The sequence below is a fragment of the Neoarius graeffei genome, chromosome 22 (genome assembly GCF_027579695.1).
Source record: "Neoarius graeffei isolate fNeoGra1 chromosome 22, fNeoGra1.pri, whole genome shotgun sequence".
In the NCBI taxonomy this organism is placed as follows: Eukaryota; Metazoa; Chordata; class Actinopteri; order Siluriformes; family Ariidae; genus Neoarius; species Neoarius graeffei.
In genome coordinates, this window is record NC_083590.1 from 1,714,526 (window position 1) to 1,734,204 (window position 19,679).

The following is a 19,679-nucleotide window of genomic DNA, read 5'->3' on the forward strand; positions in this document are numbered from 1 at the left end:
GAGTCTGGTCCCTCTCGAGGTTTCTTCATGTTGTCTGAGGGAGTTTTTCCTTGCCACCCTCACCACAGGCTTGCTCATTGGGGATAGATTAGGGATAAAAATTAGCTCATGTTCAAAGTCATTAAAATTCTGTAAAGCTGCTTTGCGACAATATCTGTTGTTAAAAGCGCTATAAAAATAAACTTGACCTCTTAAACTGGTGTCAGGGAGAAGGCATTGACCCATCACCTGCATTCATACTCCTTGGTGTGTCGGAGAACACTGGAATAGAAGACATTGATGACAGTATGTCCGCTATAAAGGCCTTTGGGCGCATTCGTGTCAGAGATAAGATATTTAACCCTTGCCTAGGAAGCCTGATGGTCTTATGTGAATGTAGAGAAAAGATTAAGCCTCGTGTAATTCCCCCAGAAGTCAGACCTCTCATAGGAGAAACTACATGGAAGATAGTCATTGCAGAGGAAAAGACAAAGAGTCCGGAAAGTTTTGCTGAGAAACTGTCTACATTACTTCAACAAGAAGGAAAGACTCTCAATGATATCAAAAGCTTTAAGTGCACAGAGCACATCACAGGACACAGCATCCATCATCAGAGCAGTTGGAGATACGATAGAGAAAACTAATAGGCCTTCAAGTGAAAATGCTTATAGGCGTCTCCGAACATTCTCTGGTGTCAGCCCTACTCCAACAGGTGAAGAAACCCTAGAAAACTGGATAGAGCAAGCTACTATAATGGTAGAGGGATGCAGTTGTTCTGATAAAGAGAAGAAGATGATGATGATTATTCAAAGTCTTAAAAGGTCCAGCTTTGGAGACCATCTGAACTGTTAGGATAAATCATCCAGAGGCTGATGCTATGAAGTACATTCAAGCCTTAGTGTGTTCATTTGGAACTGCTGTCTCAGGTGAAGATCTTTATTTTGACTTTTGATTATTACACCAACAGTCTGGAGAGCAATTATTGGTGTTCCTTAGGAGAATTGAGAGGGCACTGACTAAAGTGGTGAAGAGAGGGGGGTCTTCCTGCTAGCTCAGCAGACAAAGCTAGAGTAGAGCAGCTCATCTGGGGCTCAACTGAATCTGATCTCATGATTCTTCATCTTTGTTTGAGAGAGAGAAAGAAGAATCCTCCCTCCTTTTTACAACTCCTTCATGAGCTTAGAGGAGTATGAAGCCACAAAACAGAAACTGAACCCTTTGGTGCGTTGACCACATGTCCACACTGTGTGTACTCAAGATGATAGTATGCATGAAGGCAGAAGGCTGAGAGAGGAATTTAAAGAGTTGAAGTCCAAGTTAACTGAGTGCATCCCAAAGCATCCACCAATACCTGATGCAGCTGAGTGTGCCAGAGTCATGAAACAGAACACCCACACGGATATAAGAGATAAAGAAGTGAGTTCTCTGAAGAGCCAAGTGCAAGCGTTGCAGTCTCAGTTAAACGCTCTGTGAACCAGGCGAATGCTCTGGCTAGAAGGGGCAGGCAGCAGCCATCTCAGAGAAGTGAAGCAACCCGTGGCCGACCAGGTGCAGAGATACAGCACCCTGTTAAATGTTTTGAACAGTTCTTCTGCGATCAATGTGGGGAAGATGGCCACAAAGCATCCAACTGTACTGAGCCCAAGAATCTGTCTAATGTGGTTCAGAAGTTGCTTCAAACAGTGAATAATCTCAGAGGAACAAAAGAGAGTGCATTGGAAACAGCTGTTCACACCTGTAAGACAGAGTGCCATGCTGTGTACATGACTCAAGGTCATGTACAGGAGCGTTTGGTCAGAAAGTATGGGAAGAGAGTGACTTATTGAAACGTGACGAATAAACAAGTTACTTCTGTTAAAATCAATTAAGAACGATAATATTAAGCATATACTATTAAAATATGTGGATTTTAAGAATAATCATATTAACCGTAGTGTTACTGTTTAATCATGTTGATTACTGGTTGGAAATATTGGTGGTTGCAGTGTACGGATGATGAAAAGATGTTCTGAGCGAGAGAAAATAATGGTGGAAATCTAGCGAGGGTTGATGTGAACCAGCCAATAAGATTACTGGAGAAATCATAATGGGTGTGAATGATATTTTGGAAATGTTTCAAATGAGAAATTCTGTCATGGGGGGGGGGGGGGGGGTGTCACTCTGCAGACTGACTCGGCTTTTGTTGTTTGATCCAATAAAAGTCTATTTTCTGACTTTTTTTGAGACGAGCAAGTTTCCAATAACATTTCCATCTAATGAACTTCAGTGAGTGAGCTAACAGATAGCAGGCTGGTCTTCTGGTTTGTTCATCTGCTGATTGGTTCAGAATTTACATCAGAAACCTGCAGCCAAATCAGCTCCTTTATGAACACTGTGCAGGACTTTAGCTGTTTAAAGAGTTTAAAAGTAAAAGAGGACTCAGCCCCATGACTAAACTTCTCCTTTGAGCCAGTAGCAGCAGGAGTCTGTGGAGATTTTCCTCCAGAGCGCCGTCTGGACCCTCATTTCATTAGAAGAGGTGGAAAGAATCAGGACACAGCAAGAAGAATCCACAGATTCATGACTCCAGAATCTCCACTAGCTGTTAACCGAGCAGCTCAGGTGGGAAGTTTCACATTCACTCACCTTTAGTGATGTTCCACACAGTACCAAAGGAGGAAGGAAGCTCTCTCTCTCTCACAGGAACATCTCCATCCAAGCTTTGTTCTAATTCCTCTTCTTGCTCCTCTTCAGTGAATCGGTGCATTACCGCCACCTAGTGGTCTGGAGCGTAGATCAGCATCTCTACCTTCATCTTCTTTTGGGTTTAATGGCGTTTAGCAGGTCAGCTTAAAGGTGCATTACCACCACCTACTGGATTGGAGTGTGGAACAGAATATTGGCAGGGGGAAAAAAACGAAAAAAAACCCCTATATTTTCTCGATTACACCTGTTTCTTTTAAAAATGTTATTAGTTGGCCATATATATGTCCTAATGCCTTACCGAAGATGTTCTCTAGTGTGAAGTTAAGCTTTAGTTCTTTAAGTGTTTCACTTAGTTTCTTTCTCCCTTCCTTACAGAAGTCACACTCCACTATCACATGCTGCACTGATTCTGGCTGATTGTAATGTCTGCAGAACCCACTCGGATGTTTTCCCGTTATATAAAGTGTCTTGTTGAGTGCTGTATGGCCTATTCTTAGACAGGTGATGATGGTTTCCTCTCTTCTGTTTCTCCCCACCTTTCTCCCAACACCCACATGCTTTTGTATACTGTCGAGATGTCTTCCTGTATCACTGGTGTCCCAGTTCTCCTGCCATACTTTTTCTGTTTGACTTTTAATGATGGTTTTCGCCTCAGCTTTACATCATGGAATTTGCAGATGAATTGTTTGCGATTTCACTGATTGTTTTGCCAATATGTCTACGTCTTCGTTTCCTTCTACCCCGACATGAGCAGGAACCCAAATGAAACATACATTTAAACCCATTCTGTATATGATATATATTTCATTTATGATATCTTGCCTGCATGATTTCCCTGACCTGATGCTCATGAGTGCTGATAAACTATCTGTTGCTCTTAGTGTATTTTTCTGGTTGTTTTCCTCTACCCATAGTAATCCTAGCATTATGGCTACAAGCTCTACTGTGTATACTGAAAGATGATCTGTTGTTCTCCTTTTTATAGCTGTGCCATACTGTGGGATGTATACTGCAGCACCAGTGCGTCCAGATTCAGGGTTTTTTGAACCATCTGTAAATATCAATGTCTTATCTGCAAAGTGTTGCATGTAACTTTGGACAATGTGACAAGCAGGCACTAGCTTGGACTTCTCTTTCATTTCGTTTTGTAAGTTTAGAGTGATAGATGTCATCACAAACAGCCAGGGAGGGATAGCTGGAACTGGAACTGTTTTGCTGTACTGGTGACTGTGTAGACCTGCTTTACCTGCCTTGACATTACCAGTCCATCCAAACCTGTAAAAGTTTGATTTGTTGTGTTCGCAGCACTCCTGCAGGATGGCCTTTGTTGGGTGCAATTCATTGTGTGCCTGTAAGTTAACCCAGTATGCCAACATAAGCTTAACTCTCCTAATATGTAATGGCATTTCTCCCATTTCTACCTGCGTAGCAGCTACCGGAGAGGTTTTGAATTCCCCGCACCATAATTTCTTAAGGTTGCTTTTTGCCGCTGACATATAGGCTACACAACCATAATCTAATATTGCTCTCATGAGTGCCCAGTAAATTTTTGGTAATGATGACCTGGCTGACCCCCCCCCCGGTCCCGTCCTGACAAGCAACGCAAAAGATTGTTGATTTTCTTACATTTCCTTTTGTTTGTTCTACTGTATATGCTGTCTCCACATGAGTTTCTCATCAAAAATAACCCCAGGAAACCGAACCACTCTGACTTGCTCAAGTGTTTGATCATATAGTTTCAGTAAAAGTGATTTTTGCCATTTAGAGAAACATATTACCTGGGACTTTGATATTGACAGCTTAAACCCTCGTTTTTTTGACCATTCCTCTACTGTTTTCATTGCTGTCTGCATTTTCTTCTGAATGTACGCTAAATTTCTACCCCGAATCCAGAGGGCCCCGTCGTCTGCATACAGTGCTTTCCCAACGCCATATTCCACCTGCTCGAAAATGTCATTGATCATTATGTTAAATAACACCGGACTACACACACTGCCTTGTAGAGTTCTATTTTCTACTGAATACACGTTTGAATACTCTGCGCCTACTCTTACTTCTATAGTTTTGCCAAATAGAAAGTCTAACACCCAGTTATATAACCTACCACCTATACCTAATTTATTCAACTTAATAAGAAGCCATTCTTTCCACAACATATCATATACTTTTTCTACATCAAACAGGACAACTACAACTATTTCTTTATTAGTCTGGGCTTTCCTGATTTTTGATTCCAAGCATAAGACAGAGTCCAATGTGTTTCTTCCTTTACGGAATCCACTTTGATAAGGTGCGAACAGGTGTTTACTTTCCATGAAGTAATTAAGCCTCTCAGTTATCATCCGCTCCATTGTTTTACCGAACTGTCAGCATCTCTATCACTTGTAATCTTAAAAAATAAACCTCATGTCCTCTCAATCAACTTATTCCTTCTCTGGTACTGAAATAGGATATGATAAGTCTCATTTCTTGAATTATTTTGTAGATAAGAACTCACTGCAGCAGAGTGGTAGAGCAGAAGCATTGTTGGGCCCATAACCCAAAGGGGGATATATCGAGACCATCCTCTGTTAAGCTTTTCGAAACCTTATGTTGTGTGTAGTTTATAGTCTGCAGTGTTTGCACTTTATGCTGCATTTGTAGTCCTGTGATGTTTTAATGTAGCACCATGGTCCTGGAGAAATGTTTTCATTTTTAACTGTGTACTGCACCAATCATCTCATTATCTGTAGCCGCTTTATCCTGTTCTACAGGGTCGCAGGCAAGCTGGAGCCTATCCCAGCTGACTACGGGCGAAAGGCGGGGTACACCCTGGACAAGTCACCAGGTCATCACAGGGCTGACACATAGACACAGACAACCATTCACACTCACATTCACACCTACAGTCAATTTAGAGTCACCAGTTAACCTAACCTGCATGTCTTTGGACTGTGGGGGAAACCGGAGCACCCGGAGGAAACCCACGCGGACACGGGGAGAACATGCAAACTCCACACAGAAAGGCCCTAGCCAGCCCCGGGGCTCGAATCCAGGACCTTCTTGCTGTGAGGCGACAGCGCTAACCACTACACCACCGTGCCGCCCTGCACCAAATGTGTATGGTTGAAATGACTGTAAAAATGACTTGACCTTGAGAATATCTGTTAAACCAAAATTAACTTTTATCTTTTTGAGGTTTTAAATCAGATGTTTTCTTTCTGATTTCTGAGTGTAGTAGAACCTGCTGTACAGTTTCTTCTTACTCACAGTATTCACATCTGCCTGTATTTTGTTACCTATTTTGAATAGTATACAGTGTCTTGCAAAAGTATTCATTCCCCCTTGGTGTTTGTCCTGTTTTGTTGCATAACAAGCTGGAATTAAAATGGATGTTTGGGAGGTTAGCACCATTTGATTTAAAACAACCTGCCTACCGCTTTAAAGGTGAAAACTGTTTTATTGTGACACAAACAAAAATTCAGATGAAAAAAAACCCAGAAATCTGGAGTGTGCATAGATATCCACTCCCCCAACGTCAATACTTTGTAGAGTTGCCTTTTGCAGCAATTACAGCTGCAAGTCTCTTGGGGTGTGTCTCTATTAGCTTAGCACATCTAGCCACTGGGATTTTTGCCCATTCCTCAAGGCAAAACTGCCTCAACTCCTTCAGGTTAGATGGGTTGCGTTGGTCTACAGCAATCTTCAAATTATGCCACAAATTCTCAGTTGGATTGAGGTCTGGGCTTTGACTCGGCCATTCCAAGACATTTAAATGTTTCCCTTTAAACCACTCCAGTGTAGCTTTAGCAGTATGTTTAGGGTCATTGTCCTGCTGGACCGTGAACCTTTGTCCCAGTCTCAAACCTCTGGCTGACTCAAACAGGTTTGCCTCTTCCCACTTTGAGAAACACTGACATAACGCATCACCTGACTTTATGGTTTTAGACCTAACATTAATAATGATCTTCATAAATCAGTTTGATAAATGAAGATTTTTAAATGCGAGGATGGGAGAGAAGCAGAATAAAAACCAGATCAAACTTCAACCAAAGAGAGCAGGGCATTTTTGACTTAAATTATACCACTGGAAAGAGCATGTCTTCATTAATATATTCACAAAATATGAAGTTGGTATCTTGAACCTTGAATGGAGCATGGTGCCAAAGATGAAGCCATGTTACATCAAGTTTATGCAACATCACAAAGTTGTTTTTTAAAACAGTTTCAGCAAGCTATAAACTGACAAATATGCAACTGTGGATCTTCTTTTATAGTAGTTAAAGACATCTAGTACCTAAGAACAACTCCTGAAAACTTCATGCATCTAGAGTAAATAGTTCAAAAGTAATGACTTATTGCATTTAGCATCTTCTATACCACTCGTTTTTACAGTAAAATCAGTTTCCTGCCCCATTTTTTAAAGCTCCAATATCTCAAAAACTAATAAAAATATAAGACTGAAATGTTGTATGGCGTTTACAGGGAATAATAACATTAGTTTGTGAAAGTATGAAGCAAATCGGAGATGGTCAATCGGGTGGCCTCCGGTGATTTCATATGGACCGACCCATGGACCAGTTTCCACCCTGGGCAGTGCAGCATCAGACTGAGGACAGTCTGGCCTGGTTAGGTGATGCCTTAGCCAATAAAGATTCAATGACTTTGCAAATGGGATGTAGTCAGAACCCATCTGCTCATTTAAAAATTCTCTGATGTCTGGTTGCTAGGGATGCCCTTGCTTAGATTTTCTGTGCGGCAAAGCAGCACAAATCAACCTGCACACACCGATACCAGTCAACCAGTAGGAGTAAGAGATCACTGTGACCACCTCTCATGCACAGCCCCCTAATTATTATATTGCCACATAAATACAGAAATCAATCCAGTAAAGAAAAAAAACACGTGTAATGGAGTGTATTCACATATTTATTAGTGCACACAAGATGTCACACGTATTGTAGACTGCGAGACTGCACTAAGCTGCTGTGTGTGCTTTTACTCTGGTCCAATCCCAAGACACGTAAAGTCATTGCAGTTCTGGGGGAATTTCTAATGGTTCAAAAACAAAATATTAATAAGAAATAATTAATCTGAATGTTGGTTGAAAAAAAAAATCTAATTGAGCAAGACACTCAGATTTTGGTAGATGCTGCTCCATCGGAATATTTGTCTACCTCAAGTCAAATCTGTATAGTGTTCTTCCTCTAGAACTATCAAGTGAAACAGCTGCGACAAAACAAAAAGGTAGAGACAGTACGGTACGTCTCTTGCTGTCTGACTGACTGTGCCCAGTGTTAGTTAGTGATTGGCTATTAAATGTATAATTTTTTTTTATGCCTTGGAAAACTTTACATTTTACTGTCATTGCAGACCTCTGACTTCATGCAAGATTCGCATGTGGACTGTATATTATTAAAAAAAAAAAAAAAAAAAAATGTACCCATGGCCCTAGACCATCCATAATCTTTAAACCAAACCAATACATATACCGTACACAGAACCCTCCACAATTATTAGCACCCCTTGGAAAGCTTAGTAAAAAGAGTGAGAAAAAAATTCACCTTTTGGTGAAGTAGCTTCATCTCGTACTGAAAAACAAAAATCCAACCTTTAATTGAAATAAAAGGTTTCATAAAGCTTTAATTTACATTTAACATATGTACATACAGTTGTGGTCAGAAGTTTACATACACTCATCATGGGCATGAATGTCATGGTAATTTGGGGCTGTTAATGATTTCCTTGAACTGTTCTTTTTCCAGGGTGGAAGGATTGCACAGCATACAGCTTTAATGACTTCAAAAAACAAGGATTGGGTGCACAAGTTTGAACTTATTTTGGATTTTCTCGAATCCACACAGTCAAAATTATACATACAGGCTCAAATATATACATTCACTTAAATCTGTTAATAGGTGGTGCTGAAGGTTCTACAATGTCTTTTAACTTGACAAAGCCTACTAACTTCTCATTAATGACCACAACTGGTAGTTTCTCTTTGCCAGCATGAAAAGGATTTGTTTGACAGCACTTATTAGATTGACCAATACTCAGAACCATGGGAAAGTCCAAGGAACTCGGTGAAAATCTAAAAAGGAGAATTGTAGATTTACCCAAGTTGGGAAGGGCTCTTGGGGCCATTTCTAAACAACTGCAGATTCCAAGATCATCAGTTCAAACAATTGTACAAAAGTACAAGTTATTCAGATGTGTCACCACTTTGGCAAGATCCCAAACTGTCACTGTCAGATGAGAGGAAATTGGTTAGGATGTTCAGGAACCACCAAGGCTCAAGTCTGCCATGAACTGGAAACTGTTGGAACACCAGCATCACTGTCCACAGTGAAGCGAGTTTTACATCACCATGGATTGAGAGGGTGCAGACCAAGAAAGAAGCTCCTGCTCCAAAATCGACACCTTCAAGCTCGACTGAAATTTGCAGCTGCCCACATGGACCGGCCAAATGCCTTCTGGAGAAAAGTTTTATGGTCAGACGACACAAAGATTGAGCTATTTGGCCACAATGACGAGGTATGTTTGGGGGAGTAAAAGGCGAGGCTTTCAAACCTAAGAACACTGTACCAACTGTCCAGCATAGTGGTGTTGGTAGCATCATGCTCTGAGGCTGTTTTGCTGCCAGTGGTATTGCTACATTGCACAAAGTGGATGGAATAATGAAGGAGGACTACCTCCAAATTCTTCAACTTCGCCTCAAATCAACAGATAGACAGCTGAAACTTGGACACAGTTGGGTGTTCCAACAGGACAATGATCCCAAACACACATCAAAACTGGTTTTGGAATGGATAAAGCAGGCTAACATTAAGCTTCTGGAATGGCCTTCCCAAAGCCCCGACCTCAAGCCTAAAGAAAATTTGTGGACTACTCTTAAAAGCCGGGTCTATGCCAGGAAACCAACCCATTTAAAATGAACTCTACCAATTCTGCCAAGAAGAGTGGTCAAATATCCAGCCAGAATTATGCCAGAAGCTTGTTGATGGCTACCAAAAGCGTCTGGTCAAGGTGCAACTTGCTAAGGGACATTTAACCAAATATTAGCGGGGGTGTATGTATATATTTGAGCCTGTGCGGACTAGAGAAAATCCAAAATAAATTCAAACTTGTGCATTCAGTCCTTGTCTTTTGAAGGTCATTAAAGCTGTATGCTGTACAATCTTTCCACCCTGGAAAAAGAACAGTTCAAGGAAATCATTAACCGCCCCAAATTGCCATGACATTCATGCCCATGATGAGTGTAAGTAAATTTCTGACCTCAACTGTACATATAAGGGCATCTGAAATGAGTCCTCTTGACACAATCACTCCAGATCATCCAGAGTCCTCGGCCCTCACTTATGAACATTTTATACCTGGAAAGAAGTTTCAAGTAGAAAATCTCTAGGAGCAGTTAGGCTTTGAAAAATGAATTGAAGCCAATGGAAGAAAAACAAGGGATGGGGAAAAGACTGAAAGTAGGATTAACAGAGGTATGAAAAGAGGGAGTATGATTAGTGGTATTGCACAGAATAAGTTTAGTAAGTTTTGGGGTATTATTTCAAAAACTAACTATAGGGGAGCAGTTTGAAAAATGTCCCATTAAAAGTTGACAGGAAAATAACAGGAATAACAAAGAAATAAAAACTAAAAAAAAACCTAAACAAAACAAGGGAAGTGGGTGGAATATTGAAAAGGAAAGTCATTGCCATCATTTGAATTACAAGACTCAAAGTTTGAACAAAGTTTGTAGTTTAAGTGGGAACAGAGTCATTAATCCTGGAAAAGCAAAAGCAGCAGCCTCAGGATAACAATATAGTGTTTTGCTTTTCAAGCACTTTGATAACATATTCCGGTTTTATGCCAGCAGTTCCTTTGACCTCACTTTGAAAAAAGACATTTAAAAATGTGCATCTTAATTTGGCAAATGGAAATGTCAAGAGCTGATGGCTTTGTTGGAGCACGTGTGTTTCCTAAATGATTGTGAAGGAGTTTAACTCTGTCCCCAGAGGTAGGAGTTCTGTCCTGTATGACTCTGCTGGTGGCTGTGGAAGTCACGCTGGTCACTAAAACGTTTCTCACACCACGTGCAGGGATCCGACCTCTCCTGGGTGAACTCTCTCAGGTAAAGGTCTTCCCACATTGTGAGCAGTGCTACGGTTTCTCTCCTGTATGGATACGCCGGTGCTGTTGCAAATGACTCCGCTGAGTAAAACTCTTCCCACATTGTCCACAGCAATATGGCTTCTCACCGGTGTGGATCCGCTCGTGCCGTTGGAGAGTACTCTCATGAACAAAATTCTTCCCACACTGTGAACAATAATACGGCTTCACTCCTGTGTGGATCCACTCGTGCCTTTGCAAACTACTCCAAAAACTAAAACTCTTCCCACACTGTCCACAGTAATATGGTTTCTCTCCTGTGTGAATGCGCTCATGTTGTTGGAGATGTCCCTGCTGAGTAAAACTCTTCCCACACTGTCCACAGTGATATGGCTTCTCTCCTGTGTGGAGCCGCTCGTGCTGTTGGAGATGATTCTGACAAGTAAAACTCTTCCCACACTGTCCACAGTTATACGGTTTTTCTCCTGTGTGGATCCGCACGTGCTGTCGGAGATTACTCCAAAACGTAAAATTCTTCCCACACTGTCCACAGTGATACGGTTTCTCTCCTGTGTGAATGCGCTCATGCTGTTTGAGACTACTACGATAAGTAAAACTCTTCCCACACTGTCCACAGTGATACGGCTTTTCTCCTGTGTGGATACGCTCATGCTGTTGGAGATGTCCCTGCTGATTAAATTTCTTCCCACACTGTCTGCAGTGATGCAGCTTCTCTCCTGTGTGAATGCGCTCATGCTGTTGGAGATGACTCTGACGAGTAAAACTCTTCCCACAAACTGAGCAGTGGTACATCTGGAAAACAAAATCATTCAAGATGCTTAAATAATTCTTGGTTTTGTCCCCATCTGGCTACAGAACTATTATTGGAAACATCTCCTACAATACTGTAATACGGCTTTCCCACCAAATCACACAGGTTTAACCGCTATAGCCTCTAAATTTTAGGGATGAAGATGCAGACAGTGCTGCTAAATAATAATAATAATAATAATAACGTTCCTAAAGGTTGTCACAGCTGGGGTGGCAGCGGGGTTAAGCTCCATCGGTCAGCAAATGCCCCAATGGCATGTGTCTCAAACAGCCTCTGACATCCAAAGTCCAAATCCTGACCTTCAAGTGGTGGAACTGTTTTCACAGACAAGGAGAAGGGGCGAAAGGTGGGCTACTAGCACCTTAAAACCAGTTGCTTCGAGCAGATGGAGCTCACTAGCCTGGGAGGGCAGTCAATCTAGGGGAAGAAAAACCCTGATTCCAAATCTGTGCTGCCATGGAAAAGGCTATGGAAGTAAACCCAAACAGAAAAGTCCAAAGTGGAGTCCTGTAGGCGACTGGCTGTCAGTCTTGACTACCTTCTGGCAACTCCTGCAGCCAAACTGTCCCCAAGTGTAATGCCCTGCATTCCTTTGCACTCTTTCAATACAGCCGAGAGGGGGGGCCCCTGATAACTGGGCAACACTAGGACTTCATACAGTCTGCCCAGGCTTGCCCTTGGGAGAGATCACTCCAGTCTCATGACCAGTGAGAGCACAACATGGAAGACAGCAGTTACAGGTTATAAGTCCCTGCTCAATTGGCGTAAGAGCCGGATGCTATGGGTTGTCTTCGACAGTGGGAGGAATGATTGCATCCCATTGGTCAACTACCGCCTGCCTCAAGCTCGGCAGCTCCCAGCCAATAAGGTGCTGACCCATCATGATCTGCCTGCTTCAGTGTGTGCCTGTAGCTTAGAACCTCTAGTTTAACAAGCTGATCACTAAACAAACAATGCACCAGGCAATAAGTGGAAGAAAATGAAGACTCCAGCTCTTCGCATTGCAAGCTGGAATGTGCGCATATTGCATACTGGACTGTCAGACGACCTGCAACAAATCGACAATGTTCACAAGACTGCAGTGATTGACAGCGAGCTGTGTAGACTGCACAGACACTGCAGCCCTGCAAGAGACTCGTCTCCCAGACAATGGATCATTAAGGGAGAAAAAATATATACCTTCTATTGGCAAGGGAAAAGTGCAGTGGCAACCAGAGAACATGGTGTTGGTTTTGCACCATACCATAAATCCAGGGACCCAGGTTCGATTCCGACCTGAGGTCATTTCCCGATCTGTCTCTCTCTCTCTCCCGCTCATTTCCTGTCTCTACACTGTCCTATCCAATAAAGGTGGAAAAAGCCCAAAAAATATCTTTAAAAAAAAAAAAAAACTTGGTCATCACTAGACGCGAGTCGCTAAACAATGTCTGCAACACCAGAGTTTACCACAGTGCTGACTGTGACACTAATCACTCCCTGATTGCCTCAAAGATAAAGCTAAAACCAAATAAATTCTACCATTCCAAGAAAAGATGCAAGCCAAGAATTAACATTAGCAAGACTACTTATCCAGACAAAAATTTGGAGTTCATTGAATAACTCAGGGTGTCCTTGACCAGTGACAAACCTCCTGATGTGGAAGGTAGATGGAAGTTTCTTCGGAATGCCATCTACACCACTGCAATCAAGACTTATGGCATGAAGGAATGCAAGAATGCTGACTGGTTTGAAGCAAACATTCCTATGTTAGAACCAGTCATTGATGCCAAGCGTAGTACACTGATCAGCTACAAGCATGATCCCAGTCAGCATAATCTTCAAATCACAGAGCTGCTCGCAAGGCCCAGCAAACTGCACGTCACTGTGCAAACACCTATTGGCTCCAATCTGCAGAGAACATTCAGCGTGCTTCAAACACTGGTAACAGCAGAAACATGTATGAGGGCATTAAGCAAGCGACTGGCAAAATGACAAAGAAGACTGCACCCCTAAAGCCTAGGTCACAACCGGACGTACGATTTTTTGGCCGTGCGATTTTTGGCATTTCCCAAATTGCTGCGTTTTTTTTGTTCGTGGAGAAAGACGCACGTTGGCCGCAAGTTTGTCTTGCAAACTGAAAAAACGTAAGCGCCCGTAGAGTTTGTTTGGCATGACAAAGAACCTCTGCAGCTGGTCTATGGCCAGTCTACGGCTCGAAAATCAGCACGTCACACGCGCGCCCTCCGTGCGTTTCTTGCGTTTTTTGCACATAGACCGGCCGTAGGAGCACGTATGGCCGGTTGTGACCTAGGCTTTAAATCCAAGACTGAAAAGGTGATTACTGACAGACACAAGCAAATGAGCCGATGGGTCAAGCACTACCTGGACCTCTACTCAAGAGAAAATTTTGTCGCCCAAGAAGCGCTTGACAGCATTGTGGACCTTCCCATCCTGGAGGAACTGGACTCTCAGCCCACTGTGGAAAAGCTCAACGAAGCTATAGATGCCTTATCCAGCAGAAAAGCGCCAAGTGAGGCTGGCATACCGCCAGAGATTATCAACTGTAGGAAGCCAGCACTACTAGAGCTATTACATGAGCTCTTGTGTCTCTGCTGAAGAGAAGGCAGGGTACCTCACGATATGCGAAACGAAAAATAGTCGCCCTGTCCAAGAATAAGGCCGATCCCAGTGATTGCAACAACTACCGGGGTTGCCAACTATGCTCAGCAAGGAACTAAGTCTTTGCCCACGTGGTTTGATGTGTCTCCAAGTTCTTGCTGAACACATCTATCCAGAATCTCAGTGCAGATTTAGGGCTAATAGATCCACAGTAGATATGATTTTCTCTGTTCATCAACTGCAGAAGAAGTGTCGTGAACAGCAGATGCCATTACACATTGCCTTCATAGACCTCACAAAGGCATTTAATCTTTTAAGCAGGAAAGGTCTATTCCAGCTGCTGAAGAAGATCGGCTGCCATTCACAGCTGCTTATCATCATCATCTCTTTTCACAAAAGACATGCAGGGTGTGGTCAGCTATGACAGGAAAGTCTCAAAGCCTTTCGCAATCCAGAGTGACGTAAAACAAGGTAGTGTCCTTGCACCAACTCTGTTCAGTATCTTCTCTCTGCTGCTTGACTTCTCATTCAGACATTCAGCACAGGGTATCCATTGACACACCAGAAGTGATGGTAGGCTGTTCAGCCTGGCCAGACTGAGGGCCAAGACAAAGGTTTGTTCTGTACTCAGAGTTTTATTGTTTGTCGATGATGCCGCCCTGATTTCACACACTGGAAAGGGTCTCCAAGCCCTTATCAATCAGTTTGCCCATGCCTGCAGGGAGTTCAGGCTGACTATTAACATTAAGAAAACCAAAGTCATGGGGTAGGACGTCCCTGCACTACCATCAGTCAGAATTGACAATGAAACTCTTGATGTCACTGATCACTTCACTTATTTGGGCTCTACCATCACCAAAAACTTGTCACTTGATAGAGAAATCAACATGTGCATTGCAAAAACAGCAGGCGCGTTGGTCAAACTAAGCAAGAGAGTGTGGGACAACAACCAGCTAATGATGAACACCAAACTTAAAGTTTATCAGGCCTGCATCCTAAGTACACTGCTCTATGGCAGTGAAACCTGGACTACTTATACCAGACAGGAAAACCGCCTGGAAAGTTTTCACCTTCGTTGCCTACAACAGATCCTTGGCATCACATGACGAGATAAAATCACCAATACTGCAGTACTGTAGCAAGCCAGTTCCCAAAGCATGCATCGCCGTTTACATTGGTTGGGGCACATATACCGTATGCAAGACAGTCGAATTCCTAAGGCTATCTTATACAGAGCGCTGGCCACTGGTTTTTGCCCAGTAGGCTGTCCATCACTGCACTTTAAAGACATCTACAAGCGCAATATGAAACTCACTGGAATTGGCCAAGATAGCTGGGAACTACTTGCTGGTGACCACAGAGGTTGGAGCCATGCTATACATGAAGGCATCAAAACAGGCAAGAAAAAGCTCAAGCAACAGTCAGAGGAAAGACAGCGCAGGAAGCAGAGACAGCAAAGACAAGAAACCCAGGTCCCCAATCTGTTGAGTCACTCAAGACGCTACTCTCAACAGGACTGACTGCTACTAATGCGCAACCCATTATCTCATGAGATAGATGTATGCCTACTACTAATAATAAAAATCCTTTAAACTAGCAGTTATCAAACCCCTGATTAAAAAAAACCTGCCCTTGATCCCTGTCAGCTACTGAATTATAGACTAATATCAAACCTCCCCTTTATCTCCAAGATCCTTGAAAAAGCTGTGGCACAGCAGTTATGCTCATATTTACATAGGAATAACATCCATGAAACGTATCAGTCAGGATTTAGACTTCATCATAGCACAGAGACAGCACTGGTTAAAGTAGTAAACGACCTACTGTTGGCGTCTGATCAGGGCTGTGTCTCGCTACTTGTGTTGCTTGACCTTAGTGCAGCATTTGATACCATTGATCATTCCATTCTTCTGGATAGACTAGAAAATGTTGTGGGACTTAAGGGAACGGCCCTCTCCTGGCTCAGCTCTTATTTAACTGATCGCTATCAGTATGTTGATATAAATGGTGATATTTCTAGACGTACTGAGGTAAAGTTTGGTGTTCCACAAGGTTCTGTCTTAGGCCCACTGCTTTTTTCTTTATATATGTTCCCTCTGGGTGATATTATTTGTAAGCACTGTTATGCTGATGACACACAGTTGTAAGTTTCTGCAAAACCTGATGAGAGACACCAGCTTAATAGAATTGAGAAATTGAGAAATGTGTAAAGGACATTAGACACTGGAATTAACTCTGACAATACAGAAGTGCTTGTACTCAGACCACATGCAGCTAGAAGTACCTGAAACAACACGGACATTAAACTTTTGAATGACGGTGTATATTTGTGTAAAGTGCTACAAAACTATAAAAAGTAGTTTTGAACATGTGCATAAATCTTCTGTTCCTGCCCAAAAACATAGTCTCCTGAATAGGAGCCTAATAAGAGCTCATTTTCTCCCTCATCAATCTCTCAAGTGGAGCAAGTGTTCCACATTTCCATCTAATTAAATTTAGTGAGCGAGCTAACAGATAGCAGGTTGGTCTTTGGGTTGTTAATTTGCTGATTGGTTCAGAATTTACAGCAGAAACATTCGTCCCTTTCACATATCCCTCAGTCCACTGCATGGTTGGGAACTTCCGGTAGCCATGCCCAGGCTGCTGATAACGGTAAAAAAAAATAGTGGGCTATATAAAATCAGTTTTAATGTTCAAATGTTATTACAGATTTACATAGTCTCAAATTTTTTTCAAGATTAAAAGGTAGACTGATTTTCAGATATTTCAGGTTTAGGTCATAAAAAGAATTTTCCCTGACACTTATTTTTGTTTAGTGACCGAAAGCTACTGAATTTGAATCACAGACTTCCAATTTTATTAGTTTTTTTTTTTTAAATAGAACAATTAATGAATTTAGAGCCAAATGGCCCTAAATTCTCTGCTATTATTTCTTGCTTAACCGTTATGCTCATATTGACGCAATACAAGTGAATACATCATACATCATGTGGTGGGCTTTCCCTGTTCACGCAAGGCATTGTGGGATACAAATTTGAAACAGGATAGAAAAATGGAGAATGCAAATGAAACGTGGAAGACCGACTACGGTAACAGAAAATGAGAAGAAAAGACGTTATGTCATATATGGAGGAAAGGAAACGCAGGACCAAACTAATAAATATTGGCGCTCAGCGAGCACCTCGGTGTGATCAGCTGTTTGTTTAGTGACAGAATGATGGAACTGTCAGTGCACGCACAAAGGTAAACCTGTAGATGGCAACTGCCATAAAATCCAAAAGATGACGACGACACCGAAAGGTAAACCCGTGCATGCGCACACGGACTTCCTCTGTCTGCTTGACTGCGCGAAGCGAGCGATTTCATGCACATTATTTGCTTTAATCCCCTCAAATTAAATAACTTCCCAGCCACAGAATGGCCTGATATTTTGTGAGATATTACAGAAATAAACATATCACAATCACCACATTTCAGACGGAACTAAATTTCACTGGTTTTATGAAATCGAAAGGCCGTCTACTTTTAATACTGCTCGAAATGATTGCACATTTACACTTTGTCGTCATTGTAAATGTACACTGTTATAGTGCCAAGTAGCTGGAACATGTATTTCGTGTAAACAGTGCACAGAGTGAAAGTGAAAGGGCTGTATGGGTGATAACAGAAGGATAACGGACCAAAAGCTGATGAAAAATACCATGGAACCAGTAACTAGACATATAAAAGCAATCTAATAATATCACATTTCAGCTTGCATTCAATACTTGAACATCAAAACTGATGACAAATTTACATTGATGACAAAATGTAAATGTGCAAAAAAAGGTTTTGGATCAGAAATCACTCCACACTCTTTACTGTTCCGTAGTCTCACCATACTTTCAATACTGTGCTGAGGTTTGGGGGAACAACTACAAAACATCACTACGGCCACTAACCATCATTCAGAAAAGAGTAATACGGATGATTCACAACGTTGGCCATCAGGAACACACAAACTCATTATTTCTACAGTACAAATGACTAAAATTTACAGACATTGTGGATTATCAAACAGCTCAAATAATGTTCAAAGCTAAAAATAAACTATTACCAATAAATATACAGAAATTATTCAGTATCCATGAGGAGAGTTATAATTTAAGGGGAAAAATTAACTTTAATTTAACTTTATTTTGTACAAACAGGAAATGTTTTTGTGTTTCAGTTAGCAGGGTGAGACTATGGAACAGGTTCACCATGGAGCTGAAGCAGCGTCCAAACATGAAACGGTTTAAAATGAGGTTCAAAGACACTATTTTCAAGAGGTACAGGGATGAGGGAGGTGATGGGTAGCACTAAGTGTGATGAGAACACTTTTCTGTTGCTTTTCATGTCTGTGCGCGTACTGTATGTGAAGGTGTATGCTTATAATAGATATATTTTATATGGGTGTATGTATATGTATGGATATATGTAAATTACATTTAGGTTTTCTCAATACAAAGTCAGAAATGCATTTTATTTATCTATAAGTATCAGGTATGAGTATCTAGACAGGTAGCGAGGAAGCTTGTTATTATTATTCATCGTTTAAGGAGAAGGGGTGGGAGTTTATAAGTTTTACTTCTCACTCTTTCGAATATGTATTTCTATGTATACAGTGGTGTAGTGGTTAGCGCTGTCGCCTCACAGCAAGAAGGTCCTGGGTTCGAGCCCCGTGGCCGGCGAGGGCCTTTCTGTGTGGAGTTTGCATGTTCTCCCCGTGTCCGCGTGGGTTTCCTCCGGGTGCTCCGGTTTCCCCCACAGTCCAAAGACATGCAGGTTAGGTTAACTGGTGATTCTAAATTGACCGTAGGTGTGAATGCGAGTGTGAATGGTTGTCTGTGTCTATGTGTCAGCCCTGTGATGACCTGGCGACTTGTCCAGGGCGTACTCCAAAAGTGTGCTTCCAGGTGTGGCAAGATGGCGCCAGTGTGTCTGTCGGCTTGCCGTCTGCTCCGTGAGCTCCTACCTGTCCGCGTCGTTTGTCTCTCCCTGCTAATTTTTCTGCTGCTCTGGAAACACTCCACCGCTCTTTATGTTTATGATCGCCAGTCTCTACTGCACATCAAGGACTGCTTTGATCACTACATAAGTCGCAGACCTGCTACCGACTCCCGGCATCATCCTACATTTCTCCACCTGCCTGCAGAATGCATTCGCCAGCTCCCCTGCTGCAATGCTCGCCGCAAGCCATGTCAGAGGCGGCGGGGTAAGCGCGGAGGTTTCCTAGTGAAGGTCAGGGGATGGGCTCGCGCTATCTCAAAGCAATGGCCAGGCCCTCGCTGCCGTCGCCTACTCCATGAAGGACAAGAGGATCTCTTCCTGGCACGGCGATCCTGGGATCTGAATTACTCCTGCCACATCCCTATAATCCCACGACTATCCTCAGAACCTGCCATTTCCAACCGGCCAAGACTTCGCATCTGCAGCGGTGGGGTAAACACCGGGAACATTCGGCTGCTGGAATACTCACACTGCT

At 42.4% G+C, this 19,679-nt stretch overlaps 1 protein-coding gene across 1 annotated transcript in view; it reads right to left on the reverse strand.

The window, feature by feature from the left end:
- The window catches only part of LOC132870519 (zinc finger protein 850-like), a 101,099-nt gene that overhangs the window by 22,088 nt on the left and 59,332 nt on the right, over positions 1 to 19,679 (reverse strand). Inside the window, exon 4 of the mRNA XM_060904187.1 lies at positions 10,799 to 11,433. Within this exon, the coding sequence (XP_060760170.1) occupies positions 10,799 to 11,433 (635 nt within the window). The remainder of the gene's footprint in view (positions 1 to 10,798; positions 11,434 to 19,679) is intronic.